An 18,884-nucleotide genomic window follows, 5' to 3' on the forward strand; every position below is an offset into this window, starting at 1 on the left:
CTCTAGACTGGAAGATATCTAATATATAAACCCCCCTCCTTCTTTTAGGTTAACAAACGCTTTCACATTCATTGGATTTCTTGAACTCAGGAGCTTTTCGGCGGCCCTGTAAAATTGTCTGTGACACATCTAGGATTAAACTTGCGATCTAGGGCTCCGCGGGAGTAGACCGATTACCTTTCCCTAGTTTTTACTCACCAAAAGTTTCATCTGTCTGTTACTGTCAGAATAATAGTATAGCGCAAGAAAAAAAATTAAGAAATTGAAAAGGGCAGAACCTATTTCAGCTGCTTGTTAGAAAAACGAACGAAAACGAAACGAAACGAATTGTATCATTTGGACATATGAAGCTTAGGTCCGATTTGGAACTTTTGGCTTTATAGTGACATCCCTGGTATTCCGAGAACTCGCTGACAGAATGTTCACTTCGACGACTCGTCGATTGGAATTTTCAATACATCTATGCAAGGTGCGGCACAGCAAGCTTGAAATCAGCAGCTGCATGTAAACGAATTATGAACTAAATCTAAAGTAATAGGTGGTGCAATTTCTAGTTTGTGCTTAGTTTTCACTGCCTAGGACTGATTAGTTTAGCTGCTGCCATGAAACGGAATGCGCGAGACTATTATATGTAGACGACCTCTGCACTGAATCAAAGTTAGACTTCTTGATTTTAACATTCGAAATTTTAGCTCAAAGGTGGACCTCAAGAGCGTGGGTATAAAGATTGATGTTTATGCCAAAAGAAACATAATTAGTAAACACCTCATCTTCAGCGTGCGTGAGTGTGACGGATAGTCGGAAAGTATTAGTTGGGAAACCGCTTGGACGAAGGAGGCCAATTCCGACGGTGAACAAACCGAAAACTTTAGAGGCTTCCTTTGCTAGCCTGCTCCCTTTCACCGCGCACACAACCGCAGTTGTCAACAAAGTACAGAGCCGTAACAAGGTGCTCGCCGACAGCACCTGAGGAAAAGGCAAAGAAACGTTGCTGGCAACATACAAGGCTATTGGCCGGCCGATTCTAAACTATGCTGCCGCCCGTTTGGTCGCCGGGGACTAGTTGGACGCAGTGGACGAAGAAACAGACTTGTCAGAACGTCGCACCTACACAGTGAGGCCCAAATGCTTCCCTGGGTAGCTACAGACATGAACACCACAAAACACCCTTTCTAGAGGGGGAGCCTCCGTCCAGGCACGTCAGGGCGCACCTATTTGTTTACAAGCCTATCAATGCCGTGATCGGAGCTCAATCACCACCTGTATCAGACATGGAGCTTCAATTGCAAAGAGAGACCCGCATTACCCTGGCCCAGTTAGGGTTTGGATACTGTAGCCGCCTCAACAGCTACCTTGTCCAGACTCGGCCCCAATATCCCCAATAAGTGTGTGGCATGTGGACACTTCCCGCAAGACACCAGCCATTTTCAAATGCCAGCTCAGTCCCACCCAAATAACACCTCTGCCCCTTTGGTCCGACTCTGTTGAAACCGCCCGTTTCTCGGTCCTATCCTTAGTTAAGCTCGACGGCAATGATTGCTGGATAAACCGAAGCAGGCGGGGCTTAGCAGTTGCGCTACAATAATAACAACAACAAAAATAACTATTTAATAGCGCAAAGCGGCTTGAAAATCGGTCCTTGAATCTGAAGAAAGTGAAATACACGGGGAAAACTTGGGTTGGGGATATTGTCCAGAGACCGTGTTCGAATGGTTTGGGGATGCTGATCAAAAAGAGCTGAGAATGACTCTAATATGGAAACGGTAAATTGAGTTTGAAAGGGGAATAATTTTAGGTGGACAAAAGTTGGGCAAGCTTTTTAGCCGTATTAGCCTGAATGATGGCCTTCAAAGTAAATCATGGTTCGCCTGGTAAGAAGAAGCTTAAGAAGAGACTTAAGAAAGGATTATTGGAAGCAATTGTCCTACTACAAATGTCGTGGTTCTAGCTCTAATTAAAAAACACTTAGTCTGAAAATCACAATCAATAAGGAATTGNCGTATTAGCCTGAATGATGGCCTTCAAAGTAAATCATGGTTCGCCTGGTAAGAAGAAGCTTAAGAAGAGACTTAAGAAAGGATTATTGGAAGCAATTGTCCTACTACAAATGTCGTGGTTCTAGCTCTAATTAAAAAACACTTAGTCTGAAAATCACAATCAATAAGTCTTATAGCGCTGAAGTTGTTGAAATTCAGCGATGAAGGTATGGGACAAAAGTTTCTCTCTTTTAAATTCCAAAACCTTTACTCTACGTTCGGTAGACAGCATTTCCCCTCTATTTTCATTTCACAACTCAGCTTTTCTTGATTTTCCAACGCAATTATCGAAATTAGTAGTTTAAATTTTTAGAAATATCAAAAAAAAAAATAAATAAAAATAAGTCCAACGATAACTGTTTAATATAATTATTTGTAATTAGAGGGTAAATACTTTTTTCCATAAAATCGAATGATACTCAATAAAGCAATAGCATATCCTATGAGGTCAAATCCGGCCATATATTGGGCGGCGGCAAATTGCGTGTCTACGCGGCGGGTGGCTAAAATTCGTGTGCCACTCTCGTTCACTTCTGTCATTGGTCGCATGTTTTGACACGCAGTCAGTCGCATAGTTTAACAGTTCAACGGTTTTTAAGGCTTTTTTTGAAAGAGAGTGGGAGTGAAAGATCGAAAGCTATAGGAAAAGTCGCTTAGGGTTCAGCGCGCATTTCGGTGGTAAAGCGACATACATACCCCACGACTTGGGGCGTAGCATTTAGCGGCTAGTGGGCGTAGGTGCTGCCACAAATGGGAAAGCAAACATATGGAGTAGAGTCTTAAATATACATACACGTGTTTGTGTGTGCGAGTACATGTATGTGGGAGGCGTGTCACCACCACCACCAATGCTGGTCACAAGAAACCGCAAACAAACGCCTAACACAAAATTAATAACGCTAGCACGCCGACGTTTTGGGAACACAGTTTTGTTTTTTTTTTTTCTTTCAGTGAGGTGAGCTCTACGCGTCCTGTGAAGCGCCACAACTGACGCTGGGCGGGAAAATGTGACAAATTAGCAGCTACGAGTTGTAATAACATAACTTATGGCAGGTTGCTTGTCAACCCAGCCTGTGCTAACCCTTTTTCGGTCGTCTTGCGGTTTTTCATTTGGACATGGCGCGACACGTTCCTTTAGTTTTCGCCTTAGCCAGCAGGCGTTTTTTCCGCCTGTGGCGCGTGAAAAATTACACAACCATTGCCACATGTCCAACTTATGCCCGCCGACGCGTGCGGCTATCGTGTCAAAGTTCGTGCGTTTTACGCAGCGCGCGCATGACCTTACTAGGCGCTGCTTAGTTGCGCTCGCTTGCGGCGCTTAAGGCCATGATTAACTGACTGCAAAAGGCATAGCAGAGACGAGCTTCCATATTGGATGTAATGCGCTCACGTACAGGCTAGTGTTCTGCGCCGAAATCCCGTGTCGTCTGCCTTCCCTTCCCACGCAATTGCCTTGGATCTTCCTCGCTGGCGTGTATGCAACGCAACGGGCGGTGGCGACACCATAAAAACGTATGAGCCTCCTCCCAATCGCACATTCATATCGACGTATGTACATCCACCTCCGTCTATCCACGCAAATTCGCGAAGATCAAAAGCCATGCTGGCAAATTGCCGCCAACACCGTCGCCATTGCACTGGCATCGGCGGGCGCACCGCAGCAGTCAACTTTTGCTGTTGGCGTACATCAATAAATAAATTTTCGTCTGATCATTGCGGCAACAACGGCGGTAATCTCGCGCCTGTGCCAGTTGTTGCTATTTTATACACATTTTATTGGGCTATTTAATCCGAAATAGCGAATAGTGAGTTGGAAAAAAAGCAACAGCCACAGCGCCGATCAATCGGCGATCAACAAGCAAGCCCGCGCACTAGCTGCTCGTATGCAAATCTGCACACCAACTAGCAGTCTATAGCCGGACTAACCGGATCCCAGCAAAAAGTTCGCATCATAGTCGCCGCGCGGCACAGCTTCGCAACGCTGCAAAAGCGTAGTTTATTGCCGCATTGGCGGCATACTTCAAAGCTGGCGCGAAAAGCAGGCGGAATTAGCCAAAAGACTGATTGGAAAACAAGAAGAAAACGTGGCGCATGCTGGTGGGGGTCTTGTTATGATGGTGGTGGGTCCGATGGGGCGCGCATGTAGTGCGGCGCAGGCGTTGGTTGCTCATTTCGTGGAGTGGACAAGCCGCCACTGCTCGTGCTGCTGCTGGCGTGCAGACAAATATGAATCGTTATGATCATCGCCACTGCCAATCGCCACTGTCACTTTTGCGGCGGCCCATTGGCGCAAGCGAAGGACGACAGGCAGGCAGGCAGTCAAGCAGCGAAGCGTTGCTGGTTTATCTGTGTTTGGTTTTGCGCGCTTTTCGTGCCGCATCGCCGCTTCATTGAGGATGCTGTGTGCGGCATGCGATTATTTTGGATTTTTTATTAACGCTTCATTTCGATAATCAATATAGAGCTAATTCATTGGCGAGTGGATTCCGCAAGAGGAGCTAGTGAAGAAAGTGCGCGGATAATTAATGAATAAGTAATACTTTTGCTGGAAAATCAATGAGGATGTGGATAATTTTGATATCGCACAAGTTGTAAGATACGAGTATATTTGAGTTAAGAGGGTCGACTTAAAAAAAAGAACGGTAGCACGCGGATAAAGAGACTTGNGGCGTGTATGCAACGCAACGGGCGGTGGCGACACCATAAAAACGTATGAGCCTCCTCCCAATCGCACATTCATATCGACGTATGTACATCCACCTCCGTCTATCCACGCAAATTCGCGAAGATCAAAAGCCATGCTGGCAAATTGCCGCCAACACCGTCGCCATTGCACTGGCATCGGCGGGCGCACCGCAGCAGTCAACTTTTGCTGTTGGCGTACATCAATAAATAAATTTTCGTCTGATCATTGCGGCAACAACGGCGGTAATCTCGCGCCTGTGCCAGTTGTTGCTATTTTATACACATTTTATTGCGCTATTTAATCCGAAATAGCGAATAGTGAGTTGGAAAAAAAGCAACAGCCACAGCGCCGATCAATCGGCGATCAACAAGCGAGCGCGCGCACTAGCTGCTCGTATGCAAATCTGCACACCAACTAGCAGTCTATAGCCGGACTAACCGGATCCCAGCAATAGTTCGCATCATAGTCGCCGCGCGGCACAGCTTCGCAACGCTGCGAAAGCATAGTTTATTGCCGCATTGGCGGCATACTTCAAAGCTGGCGCGAAAAGCAGGCGGAATTAGCCAAAAGACTGATTGGAAAACAAGTAGAAAACGTGGCGCATGCTGGTGGGGGTCTTGCTGTGATGGTGGTGGGTCCGATGGGGCGCGCATGTAGTGCGGCGCAGGCGTTGGTTGCTCATTTCGTGGAGTGGACAAGCCGCCACTGCTCGTGCTGCTGCTGGCGTGCAGACAAATATGAATCGTTATGATCATCGCCACTGCCAATCGCCACTGTCACTTTTGCGGCGGCCCATTGGCGCAAGCGAAGGACGACAGGCAGGCAGGCAGTCAAGCAGCGAAGCGTTGCTGGTTTATCTGTGTTTGGTTTTGCGCGCTTTTCGTGCCGCATCGCCGCTTCATTGAGGATGCTGTGTGCGGCATGCGATTATTTTGGATTTTTTATTAACGCTTCATTTCGATAATCAATATAGAGCTAATTCATTGGCGAGTGGACTCCGCAAGAGGAGCTAGTGAAGAAAGTGCGCGGATAATTAATGAATAAGTAATACTTTTGCTGGAAAATCAATGAGGATGTGGATAATTTTGATATCGCACAAGTTGCAAGATACGAGTATATTTGAGTTAGGAGGGTCGACTTAAAAAAAAGAACGGTAGCACGCGGATAATGAGACTTATGGTGTTGGTCCGACGCAATGAGTGTTTGGAAGCTGTTCATTTGCTTTCAAAAGTCGAAGCTCAAGTAAAATAAAGTTAAATACGTACCTCTTTCTATAAGTAAAAAGAGTACGTTAATTTTACATAAAACTTCTAATTTCGAATATTCGAACTTGTCTGCAATAAACTCTAGGCACATTTGTGTCGTCCCAAGGAACACCTTTAGACAAAGTACCTTAAAAACCGCGGNTAATTTTACATAAAACTTCTAATTTCGAATATTCGAACTTGTCTGCAATAATCTCTAGGCACATTTGTGTCGTCCCAAGGAACACTTTTAGACAAAGTACCTTAAAAACCGCGGTTTTTAAAAGATGTTCGAAAATTCGAACATAAGCAATAAAGCACGTCAATCGATGTTTTAGAATGCGTACAGGATAACGCCGCAAAATAACGTAACAAGGGTTCTTTCAAAACATGTTCGAAAATTCGAACATAGGCAATAAAGCATTTCAAACGATATTTTAGACAACTTTGATAGGCGCTCAAGTATTCAGAGTTTGCAATAGAAATGAAAGGGCAAATTTTATGTGGCTACAGTTTCAAACGATTTTTTAAATAATATTTAAATGAAGGTAAATACATACATAATATGTATGTAACCAAGCGATGATTTTTAAAGGTTTCTCCGCTTAAATACACTACAAATACACTGGTTTTCTTATAAAAAATTAAATAAACGTCAAATTTACAAAACCGAATCTTTGTTCGAAAATTCGAACTTCAGCTTGATAGTCTTAAAATACATTTTCGTAACTTCTAGGCACTCCATTATGCAAAATAACTTGAAAAAAGAAAATTTTAAACATGTTCGAAAATTCGAACATAAGCAATTTTTTTCATTTATGGACTGTGCCACAATTATAGAATATTGGCGAGTAGTTCTAGCTACCGAACTTTATATAACGATTACTTTAGTACGTACTGATTTTTGAGGTCACTTATCAGTTCAGACTGATCAGTTCAAGATCTCTTTCTACGACCACCGATTACCGAATCCTCCCCGCAGCATGAAGCGCTTGCCATAGAAAAAGGAACACAGTCAGCAACACGCAACACCGCACGCAGTCAATCCACTTCCATGGACTGCCTCAGCGCGCCAGCATCAGCATAAATATCGATTTGTAATGACAGTTATCATCGAATAAATGGCTGCCGCTGCCACTAAACGCACTAAAGCTGTATGTATGCATGCGGCGTGTGGGGCAAAAAGCCAGTGGCGGTTTAATAGACAAGCGGATTTTTTCCAATATTTTTTTTTGCTCGTTTTCAATTTTCTTTTTTTTGGCGTTTTTGCCACACAATTGCTACTTTTGTTTGCTGTTGCTGTACACATTTTTTAAACGCTTAGCAATAAATAAACTTCACTTACAACAAAAGCTACAACAGCTAACATAAGCAACGCGTTGTTAGCGCGAAAACGTTTGAAGTTTGCCGACAAACATGGCGCCGTTCAGAGGCGGCGATTGATGAGCGAACTGCTTTTTGTTGCGAAATGGCGGATGAGTAGATAGAAAATAATGTGTGAAAAATCTTAAAAAATTTAAAACAAAAAAAAAATGCTTTAATTTAAAAAAATGTATCTTCAATCACTTGCTAATATTTCGTTACTCAAAATTAAAATAAATATATATGTATGTGTTAATATATGAAATTTAATTAATAATTAATAATGCAGTGATGTTTAAATGAGCCGATAAAAATTTCTCTCAATCTGAAATTCACGCGTTTACAAAACAAAAAATATTTGGAATATATTTTAATTTTGCTGCAACCGATTTCTTTTTGAAATGTCATAAAAAAAATTAAGAATTGAAAAATCTCACTATGACGTTTTTAAAACAAATTTTCAAAAATTTTTTAACTTTATTAAATTTTAAAACTACCTAAGTTTAAACATTTTGTACTTTTGCGCCAGCTTTTAAGCAGCTTCGTTACTTATTCATTATTTCACTTATTTACTTAAACTTTTGACTTTTTGTCAATTTTATTGTGGCTTTTTTATTATTTTAGATTTTAAGTCTTTCTTTCCGCAAATTTTACATTCTTTCATTTTTGCTTGTAACTCTTCTTTTCAAATTGCAGAAAATTTCAAATTGAGAAATATCTTTATTTTTTACCAAACTTGCTTTTTTTGTTGTAAGGCGGCCATTTTCTGTTTTCAACATCGAAAATAACTCGACTTTTTAACGCTCTTTTTTTCTGATTTTTTTTTTGTCATGAAATTTTCGGTAAACAGAGAAGACGTACAGTACTTACAAATCCATGTTTATCACTAATATTGTTGGTCAATTTTAATTTGTGAAATGAGACGACCTTCTGCATCCACTGTTCGCCGGTTGTTGGCGAATCGGGGTGGATGTACATGCGTTTTGGCATTTCTGGATCCGCTTTGCCGGCGATCATCCAACGGCTGAAAGAGAGAAGGTGATGGATGCAATAATTTCATTTTTTGTAGAAGTTTTTGGTGTAATGAAAAAAATGTGAAAAAAGAGCTATTGAAAATTTTTATCAGATAAGGTACGAGAACAATTTATTAAGACAGATTTCTGTTAAGGAAACTTGGAAATAAATTAAAAAAAAATTAAATGGTTGCCACTTAGGTTTTCAAAACACGATTTAAAAAAGTGTTTACGTATGTAATTTTATAGGCAAATTTATGTACAAATATTTTAAATTAAATTCATTGTTGATTGAGTCAAGCTATTATAAAAATTTTTAGATAATGAAGTTAAATTTTTTATAAATATATTTAAAAATTCCGATTTTTGTGTTGGCATGATTCAGATTTTTTATTTAAACCTTTAAGAACATTCGACTAATGTACATATTTGTGCCGAAATTCAATTAAAAAAAAAAAATATTTCTGAAAAAAAAATAGTTTTGGCGCACAATTTCTTAATACTCGATTTTATTAAATAATCCAAATTTTCTGATAAATTTTAAATAAAAAAATTGTTTTTTTTTTTAATTCAGATGTAGAAGGTAAAAAAAAATATTCAAACACAAATTTGCAAAAACATTTAAAAGTTTGCACGTTATTTCTCCCCGCGCGATTTTTTTTTTAATAATCACTGCATATAATTTTATTTTATACAAAAGTTTTCACTGAAAAAAAATTATTAAAAAGGGGTAAAAAGTAACACTCACCTATTATGAAACTTGTAACGGTAATCGTCCGCAGCGACTATGTCCAAGAGCAAAATATATTTCGCCTTGGCGTCCAGGCCCGATACGCGAAATTTCATTTGAGGAAACATTTGCCTGAAAAAAAGAAAAAAGAAAAATGTGTTAAAAATTTTAAATCAGAACATATTATGTATTTTTGTACAATTTTTAAGAAATTTCGTAACCACAAAAAATTGTTGGAACTATAGTCAAAAGAAATATTTAAATAATCTTTAAAAAAAAATTTCCTACAGCAAAAGCAATAAACAATCATTTTCCCTACCAATCTGCATTTCTCCAACATAACTCGACCACCAAATGCTCATTCAATTTACTTTTTAATATTTTTTATTCCATTTTCGAAAATTTCTCTTACCGCTCATCAAATGGCGCCTGCTTGTGGCGCCACCGCACACCAGTCAAATTTACAAATTTTCGCCAAAGACGCCAACGACGTTTATTTCTTGCTTGCAGCAAACTAAATTGAAATTTGTCGTGGTCGAGGCCGAAGCTGCAACCGCAGCAAAAGCGACAGCAACAAAAGAGATGAAGAAAAAGTTGCAAACTCGAAAATTGCCACCACATACTAAAAAGGCAGCAACAACAATCACTTTATAGACTTTGCTGCTGCCCCAACAACCAGAGTCATGCCACAGAATATGAAGCATTGGAAAGCCAGCCAAATGCTCCAACGCCAGCGGTCATTATGTGGGCTGATCGCGCTAATATTGCAGCTTTGTGGCTGATGTACATATGTATGTATATGCTACATGTACATTTGTAGCTGTGTGACCACTGCAGGCACTCTACGTCCGAAAAACCAACAAACCATTAAATCCAACAGCAAACATTTTTATTTAGGCTGCATGTTGCAAGTTCATCATAAAGGGCCACACAGCAGTATGCACACTCACTTACGTTCCAAAGGGTATTCTGGAAGGAAGGTGTGTATGTATGTGTGTGTGTACCCTGCGTTCGCTGGTGTGCTGTGCGGACTAGCGCTTGCTCTCGCCCATTTACAACAAATATGAAAATTATAACTTTAGGCAGCAATCACTCAATCTGTGCAGTAAGCAGCAGCCGCAGCAGCAGCAATGGCAACAACAATGAGTGTAGTTAATAACCATCAAAGGGAAATTACACGCAGAAAAAAATGAATGTGAGATTTGGATCAAAAAATGTGAAAGGAAAAATTCAAAAATAAAAAATTAATATATGAAAAGTAAAAAAAATTTCGAAATAAATTTAGTAGGAAAATGTATATGGGATCGCTTTGAAGATTTGTTTTAAGATGTTTTTTTTTTATTTTAAAACTTATAACATTGAATTAAATTTTTTATTGTTTAAAATATTTATTTTAATTTTTTGGCTCCAACTCGACAGGTTGAAATTAAATCAAAAATTTTCAATACTGAAATATGTAAACAAAAGTCAAATATCGGCGTAATTATTTATTTCTTAATTAATGTTCCCAGTCTATAAAAATACGGTTTGTCAATAAAACTTTCCAAACTCAATTTTTATGGTCCCTAAATATTTTAAGTTTCTAGGAAATTTCATACAATAAAATGCCTCAGTTTTTTCATGGTTTCTAAAATTTTGAGAAACATATCTTAAGATAGATACTTATATAGCTTAAAAATTAAGAAAAAATCAAATGGACAATACACCACCGTTTTTTTTTCAAGGAATACCAGTACAAAAAAAAATGCAAAAGTTTGTGATAAAAGAAACATAGGAGCTAAATTTTTCTTTTTTTATTCTTTCGAGACCTAACTACGCATTTTGCCTTATTAATAAAATTCAAAAAATTTTAGTATGTGATTTTTTTTTAATATTTCTTTAAAAAATAAACAGACATGTAAGCTCACTTAAAATTTTTAGAAGCAGGTCTTATAAAATATGTATGTATGTAATTTGAAAAACTAAAAAAACTAATTGTAATATTGGGAAGTTAAAAATTAAAAATATTATGGATCGAAACATATGTATGTAGGTACATATACACACAAATATTTGTTTTTCATTTTCTAAATTAATATTTGTATTGGTAAAACCAAACACGTATTAAAAAAAAATAAAAAAAAATTATCTAAAATATTTTGAGAAAAAAATTTTGCAAAAATATTTTTTTATTAAAATTCTATATATATTTTTATATATGCTTTTTTAAAATTAGTTTTTATTTTGAAATAAATTATTTTTATGCTGCCACAATTCGAAGCACCTGTTTTTTTTTTTTTTTTGAAGATATTTGCTGCGCTGTTTTTGCCATAAAAGAGTCTGCTTTCACTAATTATTTGCCACTCACCACATGTGTTATTAATCACATACTTTAACTTTCGCAGAACTTTTAGGCTATCGATATTTAAATACCGCTTTCAAAAAATTCTTTGCTAGAATGCAAACAAAAAACTTAAAATTGCATTTAATAAAAAAAAACTGAAAAACTGTACGCCAAACAGCATAATTCAAGTTATTGAAAGCTGAAATTTATGTGGGCTGACATTATTTGTTTTTCAGCACAGGCAGCAGGAGCAACAAATCAAATGCAGCCACGACCAAAAAAAAAATAATAAAAATGGAAAACAGCAACAACAATAAAGCTTTCGTAGCAGCAGTCGCCGAGCAGCATCATTCATTGCCCAACAACTCATTCATAATCATCAACCTCATCACCCTCAGCAGCAAACGGCCAGCAAATAAGCAAGAACTGCCACCACCACTAACAACAGCAACAACAATAATCACATGCAAGCGCATAAATCTGCGTCCCATCGATCGTCAACTGGGCGGGCCGCTTGCGACGCGCTGTAGCGCCAGTTAACCAGGCACTCGGCCAACCTAGTTACCGTTCATAATGATGCTGATGATGAGGGCCATCATCGTCGCCATCCTCATCCACGTGGTGTTTGTTGTCGTTGTTAATGTTGTTGTCCCCCTTCTTGTTTTTGTTGCCGTTGTCATCATTTGTGCTGCACGCGCAGTTAGTTCGTTAAATTTGATTCATGAGTCTGGCGCTCGATCGCCACAAAAGCGTTGATGTCTGTTGGCTTCTTTGTCCATTCCCGTTGATGCTGCTGTGGGTCCATTTCTATGTCTGTCCAATAGTCTGTCTGCCTGTCGCACTGAGTGACTGGCTGTTCGTCGTACTGTATCGTTGAGCGAGCTAACTGGCTACAGTTCGTGCTAGTTTTGGCCCTTTTTTTTTTGTGCCGTGGGCGATTTTCGACTTTGGTCTGTATCTTCATTTCGAACGGTGGACGCACTGTTCTTCTGCTTTTACACAGCGAGAAAAATTGCGGTTGTTCTAAGTTTTGAAAGTAAAATTGACCAGTTGGTAACTCGAACATTCTTCGACTTTGGTTGGTTTAAGAGGCAAAGATCGCCATGCGATCAGTTCAATGTTCTAATCTGTAGCACGTTAACTTTATCACATTCCCTCTGGGTTACGATCTTTCTGGAATGTTTAGCGATCTTGAACTTATCAACTATTATCTAACTTCCACAGGCATTTTAGTATTTCGAGGAGCTTAAACCGCCTTTTTCGGGTATCTAAAGCTTATTAGGTTTTAAATATCAAGGCGCGCTTGCCTTATGGGTGTTCCAATCAAGACTAATTAGCTACATGCGCACTTTTAAATTTCATTTTGATATACGATCTTTTTGAATCACTTAAACATCTAGCAAACTTCACCGGCATTGCGATTGCGATCAGCTCGCGATCACTTCCATGTCCTGTCATTCCAAATTTATTAAATTTACCCTTATGATCTTGTTCCACACAAACTATCATCTAGCGATCATGACAATGACGTTTGGGATCTGAAATTGATGCGAACTTTTGACTTTTAAGGAGATCAAGTTACCTTTGCGAACTCTGGAGCTCGACATCAAATTGTGTTCACTTCGATAACCTATCACCTATAGCTCATTAGCTTCAACTTGACTTTCACTTGTCTTTGACTATGGATCTTGGCCGATCATACGGTCATCAATTGATGCTTTCTTCGGATTAGGAAAGTCTGCAAACGAAGATCACCACGCGATCATTTCATAGATCAACCAGTCACAGTTTATTAACTGCATCGAATACGGACGGATCGTGTGATCATCTGCCGATCTTTGACAATTTTTAAAGGATCGTATGATCAACGCGTGATCTTAGTTGATATTAAGGGGAATATGATCTTTTTTTTTATGAATTAGAAAAAGAGGATATCAACCTGCAATCAGTATATTGAGCTATAAATTTAAGTTATTCTACACTAAAACTGTAATTTTCCCTTGACTTTTTCTAGCCATAAATGATAGAATCGTTGTAGATCATTGGATCACGTATCGATTTTATAACCACTATATGCTATGCCTTCGACATGATTACTCGAAGCTGTTCGATTTTTTTTTTGGCTTAACCTTAAAAAATGTACGGATATTAGAGGTGACATTTTTTAAGATCATTAGAGCTTGCGGCGTGCCGAACATGACACGACTTTGGTAAAATATTTCTGTTTGAATGGTAAACACGTTAAGCGATCACCTAAAGTGTGTTTCGAACCAGTCGAATAAGCACCTCTTCACTTTCGACACCAGTCGTAAGATCGCTGCGGATCATTAAGCGATCTTCAAGCGATCTCAGGTAGCCTATCGATCAAGCTTAAGTTTCGCCTGCTTTTTGCATAATTCCAGCCAGCAATGGTGGGTTCATCGAAAATCACTTTTTTGGTGGAATCTGAGTCAATTTGGACAATTAGAATTCGACCTCTTCATTTGTCTATCACTTGGAACTTGATTTATGTTGCTGTTATTCGTGTACTCTTTGTACTACAGTGAGTGGTGTAATCTCCAGCTGGTGTTGGTTGACCAGCGCATGCTTTACATTATCGCCTAACGCTCGCAAGTTTTCTTCTAGAAGTGATCGTGGAAATGTATTTGTGATCTTATAAATAAAATCTATTGTCTACAACAACTTGTTTCTACTTTCAAATTTATTTTTCTTCATTTTTTATTTTTTCTGGACTTCTTTTTTCGAAATTCCCTCTGCCGATCTATGTTAACTGGCCACGGCGCCGCACAAATTTCATACGAAAACGAGGAATTCATCAAAAATGCGCAAACATAAGCACTACACCTACTTGTATTGAAATCGTTGCTGCTCTTGCTGATTTTTTTGTTGGTTGTTGCAATTTCGAGAGCCACCAAAATACCAGCAAAACAATGTATGTTAGCGCGCGAAACAAGAAGCTCCGAGCACCTACAGCGGAGTGCAACATAAACAGTCGCTTACAGAGCAAAATTGTAGCGAAATTGTTAAGGCCGCCGATGCGGAGAAGACTACGCCACCGCCACAGCGCAGGCAACAGCAACAAGAATGCCAATAAAGAGGCGCCTCTGAGTTTATGTTTTTATGGATTTTTTATTTTTTTGTAAATTTTTTTTTTCTTTTTTATTGATTTGTTGCCTTTGCCACACATTCAAAAGCTCGTCTTGTTGATGGCTTGTTAACAAGCTGCGAATTGTTTTTTGTTGTTCTTTGAATTTCTACGGCTGGCCTTGCGTGTTGCACGTTTCAATTGTCCTGACGGGCGTCTGACTGACCGGGCAGACAGCCGATTTTTTTTTGTTGTAGCGCATTTTCGCTAACATTTTTATTGTCTCCTCCTTTTTTGTAGGTGGATGTGTGTGCGCACACCTTTAATATGTTTTCTACTCCTTCTCGATACATCTACCAAATATGACATCATTCGTCGCACAATTTCGTCGCATTTGCAACACATTCAGCGCGAGAGAAAGACAAGCGTTGCAAGAATGTTGCCGTTTGTGGCATTTCCACTTTTTTTTCGGCGCGCGTTTTCGGTCAGCTTTTTGAAACGAACACATGAGTAATGAATTCGAAATGCCAAAATAGAATTTTTGCGTCGCATTTATAAATATTCATTTAAAATTGAAGATTTTCGGAAAAAAATAGAAGAAAAGAATTATCAAAGTCAGGCATTGCATATTAATTTTGCAATTGTGTATTAGTTTTGGAATTATGTATATAAAACAAAAAGTACATTTCAGACCACAAAAGACTCAAGAGCAAACAAATATTTCACATGAAATCGCAAGTAAAAAAAAAATTTTAAATTATAGAATTGCAATATTTTAAAATTAATTTACGTTTCGTCCCTCTACCTCGGCTGCTTTCGACACCGCTTATTGCGCGCGATCATTCATCTTAATTCTGCTTCATAAAGGCATAAAACAAAAACTAATATTTCTCGCCGCTTCAAATGCCAGTCACGTGCTTGAGCGCGTCCTGTCTGCTTATGTGTTGTAGTTAAATGCACGCCGATGAATACATGCAACAAACCAACCATCATTGCATACCAAATGTGTGAGAATTCACCACAGCATGGTAGGTGGTGTCGCCAAATTGCTGAGAAGTGACCCAAGCGGAAATGACAAGGCTGTTTGTGGAGCGACTTAAAAAACTCAAAAAATTATAAGCACGGAAACTGCGCATGCATGACATTATCGCTGACATGTCATGCAAGAGGTGAGCGTTAAGCAAAAAATTTTAAATTTCGAACTCAAAAACCTTTGTTTACATGCTTTGTAATAAAGGTTTGAATTTTTAAAATCTGTATACTACAAAACTTTGGCACTCAAAAATTTTAGACTTTCGAAAGCTATAAACTTCGTTTTCTGGCTTTCTGACTACTACTAAAAAAATCGTTCATACATGACAATATCGGTGACATGTCATGGAAATCTTCGCACTTAAAATATTTTCTTCTGCCACTTTATGGGAAAATTTTAATTGTTGATTCTCTTCGAAGCAAATTACGCGTGCATGTGTTTTTATTAAAAAATATACATTTTGGAAGAGTAAAACATTTATTTCTGCGCTTTTCTTACAGATTTCTCAACCACCTACATTATCATATATTTTTTCCATCGTAAATTTACGGTCAGCTGACATTTTCGGTGACAAGTCATGCATGACGTGAATTGTTAGTGAAGAATAGAAAGTTCCGAACGCTCACATGTCTTGCATGCTATCCTCTATAACTACTCATCTTCTTCTTCCATCTTCCTCATTTCCTACTGACCTCACGCACGCTCAATTACCATTTATATACACACATACTCTCGAATAGCGCTCGCAACACGCAACCCCAAAGCTACACTAATTTCAAATCACAACCAATTCCAACGCGCTTTCAATGCCACAATCCACAATCCGCCCAACGATCCTTTTTTCAGTCGAGCAACCAACCTACGCATACCTCATCGGCCCGTCATAATTGTCTAAACATTCATCATGCCTTTGCTTAGTAGCCAACCATTATTACTATGTATCGCTAGTCATATTTTTGCACAGCGCATTTTATTTATTTGACCATCTTTTTTGTAAATCAAAAGTGACATTGAAATTCCTTACCACCTGATGCGACTGTATTTGCGCGCTAAGACCACCTACGTTTGACGTTTGTCTAAATAGCTAGGCGGTTGACGAGCGCGGTGACAGCACAGCGCGGGAAAATAGTGGCAGTGGAGTTTTGATGGACTGCCAGGAGGAAATTCAGCTACTGAAGAATTATTAAAAACAGAAAGAGTAGAGAAATTTTGCGTCTGGAAGGTAGTTATTTCAATGGGATTTTGGAAAATCTGTACTTCTGTTGGTTGAGATCACTTTCCAAAGCGATCGTTGCGATCACTCGATCACTTGTCAAAACTGTTTTACTAAGTCATATAAATAATCTGCTCAAGCTTTTCTGGAGCTTATTTCAACCCTTAGCTCAAGAATCCCGCCAGCGATCTTGCTACGGAGCTAGTGAACGTTATGCAAAATAATTTTATAGACAAACTCAAAGATCGATTCTACGCTCTCAACATGAGCTTCATACTCGAGTTTAACGTTCTTTCCACGAACTCTTCAGGCTTAAAAAAAAACTTATTTGGTCGGGCTGAAGAATGCAGCCAACGACAAGAGAAGAATATTTTAAGCCCAAGCTCAAAGATTTGGCAAACGATCTTGGCACAAACTTTTTGGGATTTTCAACCAAAAATTTATGGCCGAAGTTAAAGATTACTTTGTGTACAAACTAGTAGATCATGTTCCGAACTCTTAGGACTTTTTAAATGCGCATTTTGTGGCTGAGCTCGTAGTTGACGATCTTGCCGTCGTTAGTTGGCGATCTTGCCGCTTGATTCAGAAACGTTCCGGTTGGTCGTTATAGTGATCTTGAAGATCTCTGAAACTCAGCAATCGACGTTTTCATTGAACTCACTCATATATTTCATCTATTTATTTTAAGGTGCTATCAGGTTCAATTAATTATTCGCTTTATTGACAAATGTTACTGTGATCTGGAAGATCGCTTAGAACTTTCAATGACTGATATTTTTATTGATCTTTAAAACTCTTTAGCTTCAGGTATCACAATAAGTATTTAGAAGGCGGTCTTACCGAGTTCTTCTCACAATTTCCAGGAACTATCCCAAGCTCAGTGGAATGCTGGCTTCATAGTCGAGCATACTGGTCACAAACGGTTCATTAAAGATATGTCTGTAAATATTTTTAAAGATTGTCTTAAGACAATCTTTCATCTCTTGTTCTACTAAGACCTCCGACTGCAGACGATGCAAGAGGTTTTTAAAGCTCATTTTCATAACAGATGACACAGCTATGTCTAAATTCACAGGATCAAGATCTGCCAAACCTATATGATGATTACCATGTAGAAAATTTAGTAAATCTCGTAAATTATTTTTCAAAATCCTTTGAACAGCTCAGGTTCTTAAAAATTTATTAGAAGTTATCAGTCATTGATCTAGCTAAAAACTTTTACAAACCGTCAAATCTAGAAATGTTTGCAATTCAGATTGTGGGCGATTTCCTCGATCCTCCCAAGTTTTGTAGTTAAATTGTAGGCAAATTTAGTGCATCTCTCCAAGGTTTTCAAGTATAGCAAGCATGTAGCCACTTGACAGAATATCTAATTGATTTTTTAGTTGATATCTGGGATACTATAGATCATGCAGGATACTCCACGTGACGATCTTTTTCGTTAGTACAAATCTACCGAAATCTGTCAAAAAAAAAAACCTACAGCCTATTAACAAACCGCTCCAAGGTGGTCTCTCAATAGATCACTCACTTTGTAAACGATCTTGCTGATCGCACACTTTACCTCAAACTCTCCCAAAACCTACGAAAAACTATTTAAACACCTGTTTCTGAGCCAACCGCAGCCTGCGCAAACATCAGCTCAATTTATACTCAACAACGTGCGCTGAAATGAAGCGATCAATCAATTTGAGCGCCGAAAATAACAGGAATGCAACTTGTAACCCTCCAAGTTTTTGTGTGGCTTAGCNATTTATGTTTTCTACCTTTGTACCTACCGTTTACCGAATTGCACCTGCCGTTCCCACAAAATAAATACCAAAAATAAAAATAAAATAAAATAAAAATGAATAAAATCGTTGCACTTGTTGAAAGCAAATATTTAGTTTTTTTTTCTCGTATTGCTCTTTGTAATTCACTCAAGAGTTTGTCAACAACACCAAACGCTGGCCGTCGAAGCTGATGTTGTTGATCAGAGGCGCTGCTGGTGCTTTAGGTTAAACCAACGATCGATCGTTCGATGCGATCAGCCGCTCATCAACGGTCACTTGCGGGGCAGAAAATACAGGCAGACAGACCAAAAAAGTGCTCAGCATATTGCAGGCAGTTAATGGAAGTTAGCGCTGACAGTTAGTGTAGGTCAAATGTGATTGCTGATC

General features: G+C 38.8%; 1 protein-coding gene across 4 annotated transcripts in view; it reads right to left on the bottom strand.

The window, feature by feature from the left end:
- The window catches only part of LOC108366081 (optomotor-blind protein-like), a 71,373-nt gene that overhangs the window by 38,044 nt on the left and 14,445 nt on the right, over positions 1-18,884 (bottom strand). For 3 of the 4 annotated variants that reach the window (XM_017620363.1, XM_017620364.1, XM_017620361.1), the window contains exons 2-3: positions 9,090-9,203; positions 8,190-8,352 (exon numbers count right to left, since the gene is read on the bottom strand). In XM_017620363.1, the coding sequence (XP_017475852.1) occupies positions 8,190-8,352; positions 9,090-9,203 (277 nt within the window). The remainder of the gene's footprint in view (positions 1-8,189; positions 8,353-9,089; positions 9,204-18,884) is intronic. The other variant, XM_017620362.1, reaches the window with a different exon arrangement.

The sequence above is a fragment of the Rhagoletis zephyria genome, unplaced genomic scaffold, assembly GCF_001687245.7.
Source record: "Rhagoletis zephyria isolate East Lansing unplaced genomic scaffold, Rhagoletis_zephyria_1.1 Rzeph_scaffold_02128, whole genome shotgun sequence".
In the NCBI taxonomy this organism is placed as follows: Eukaryota; Metazoa; Arthropoda; class Insecta; order Diptera; family Tephritidae; genus Rhagoletis; species Rhagoletis zephyria.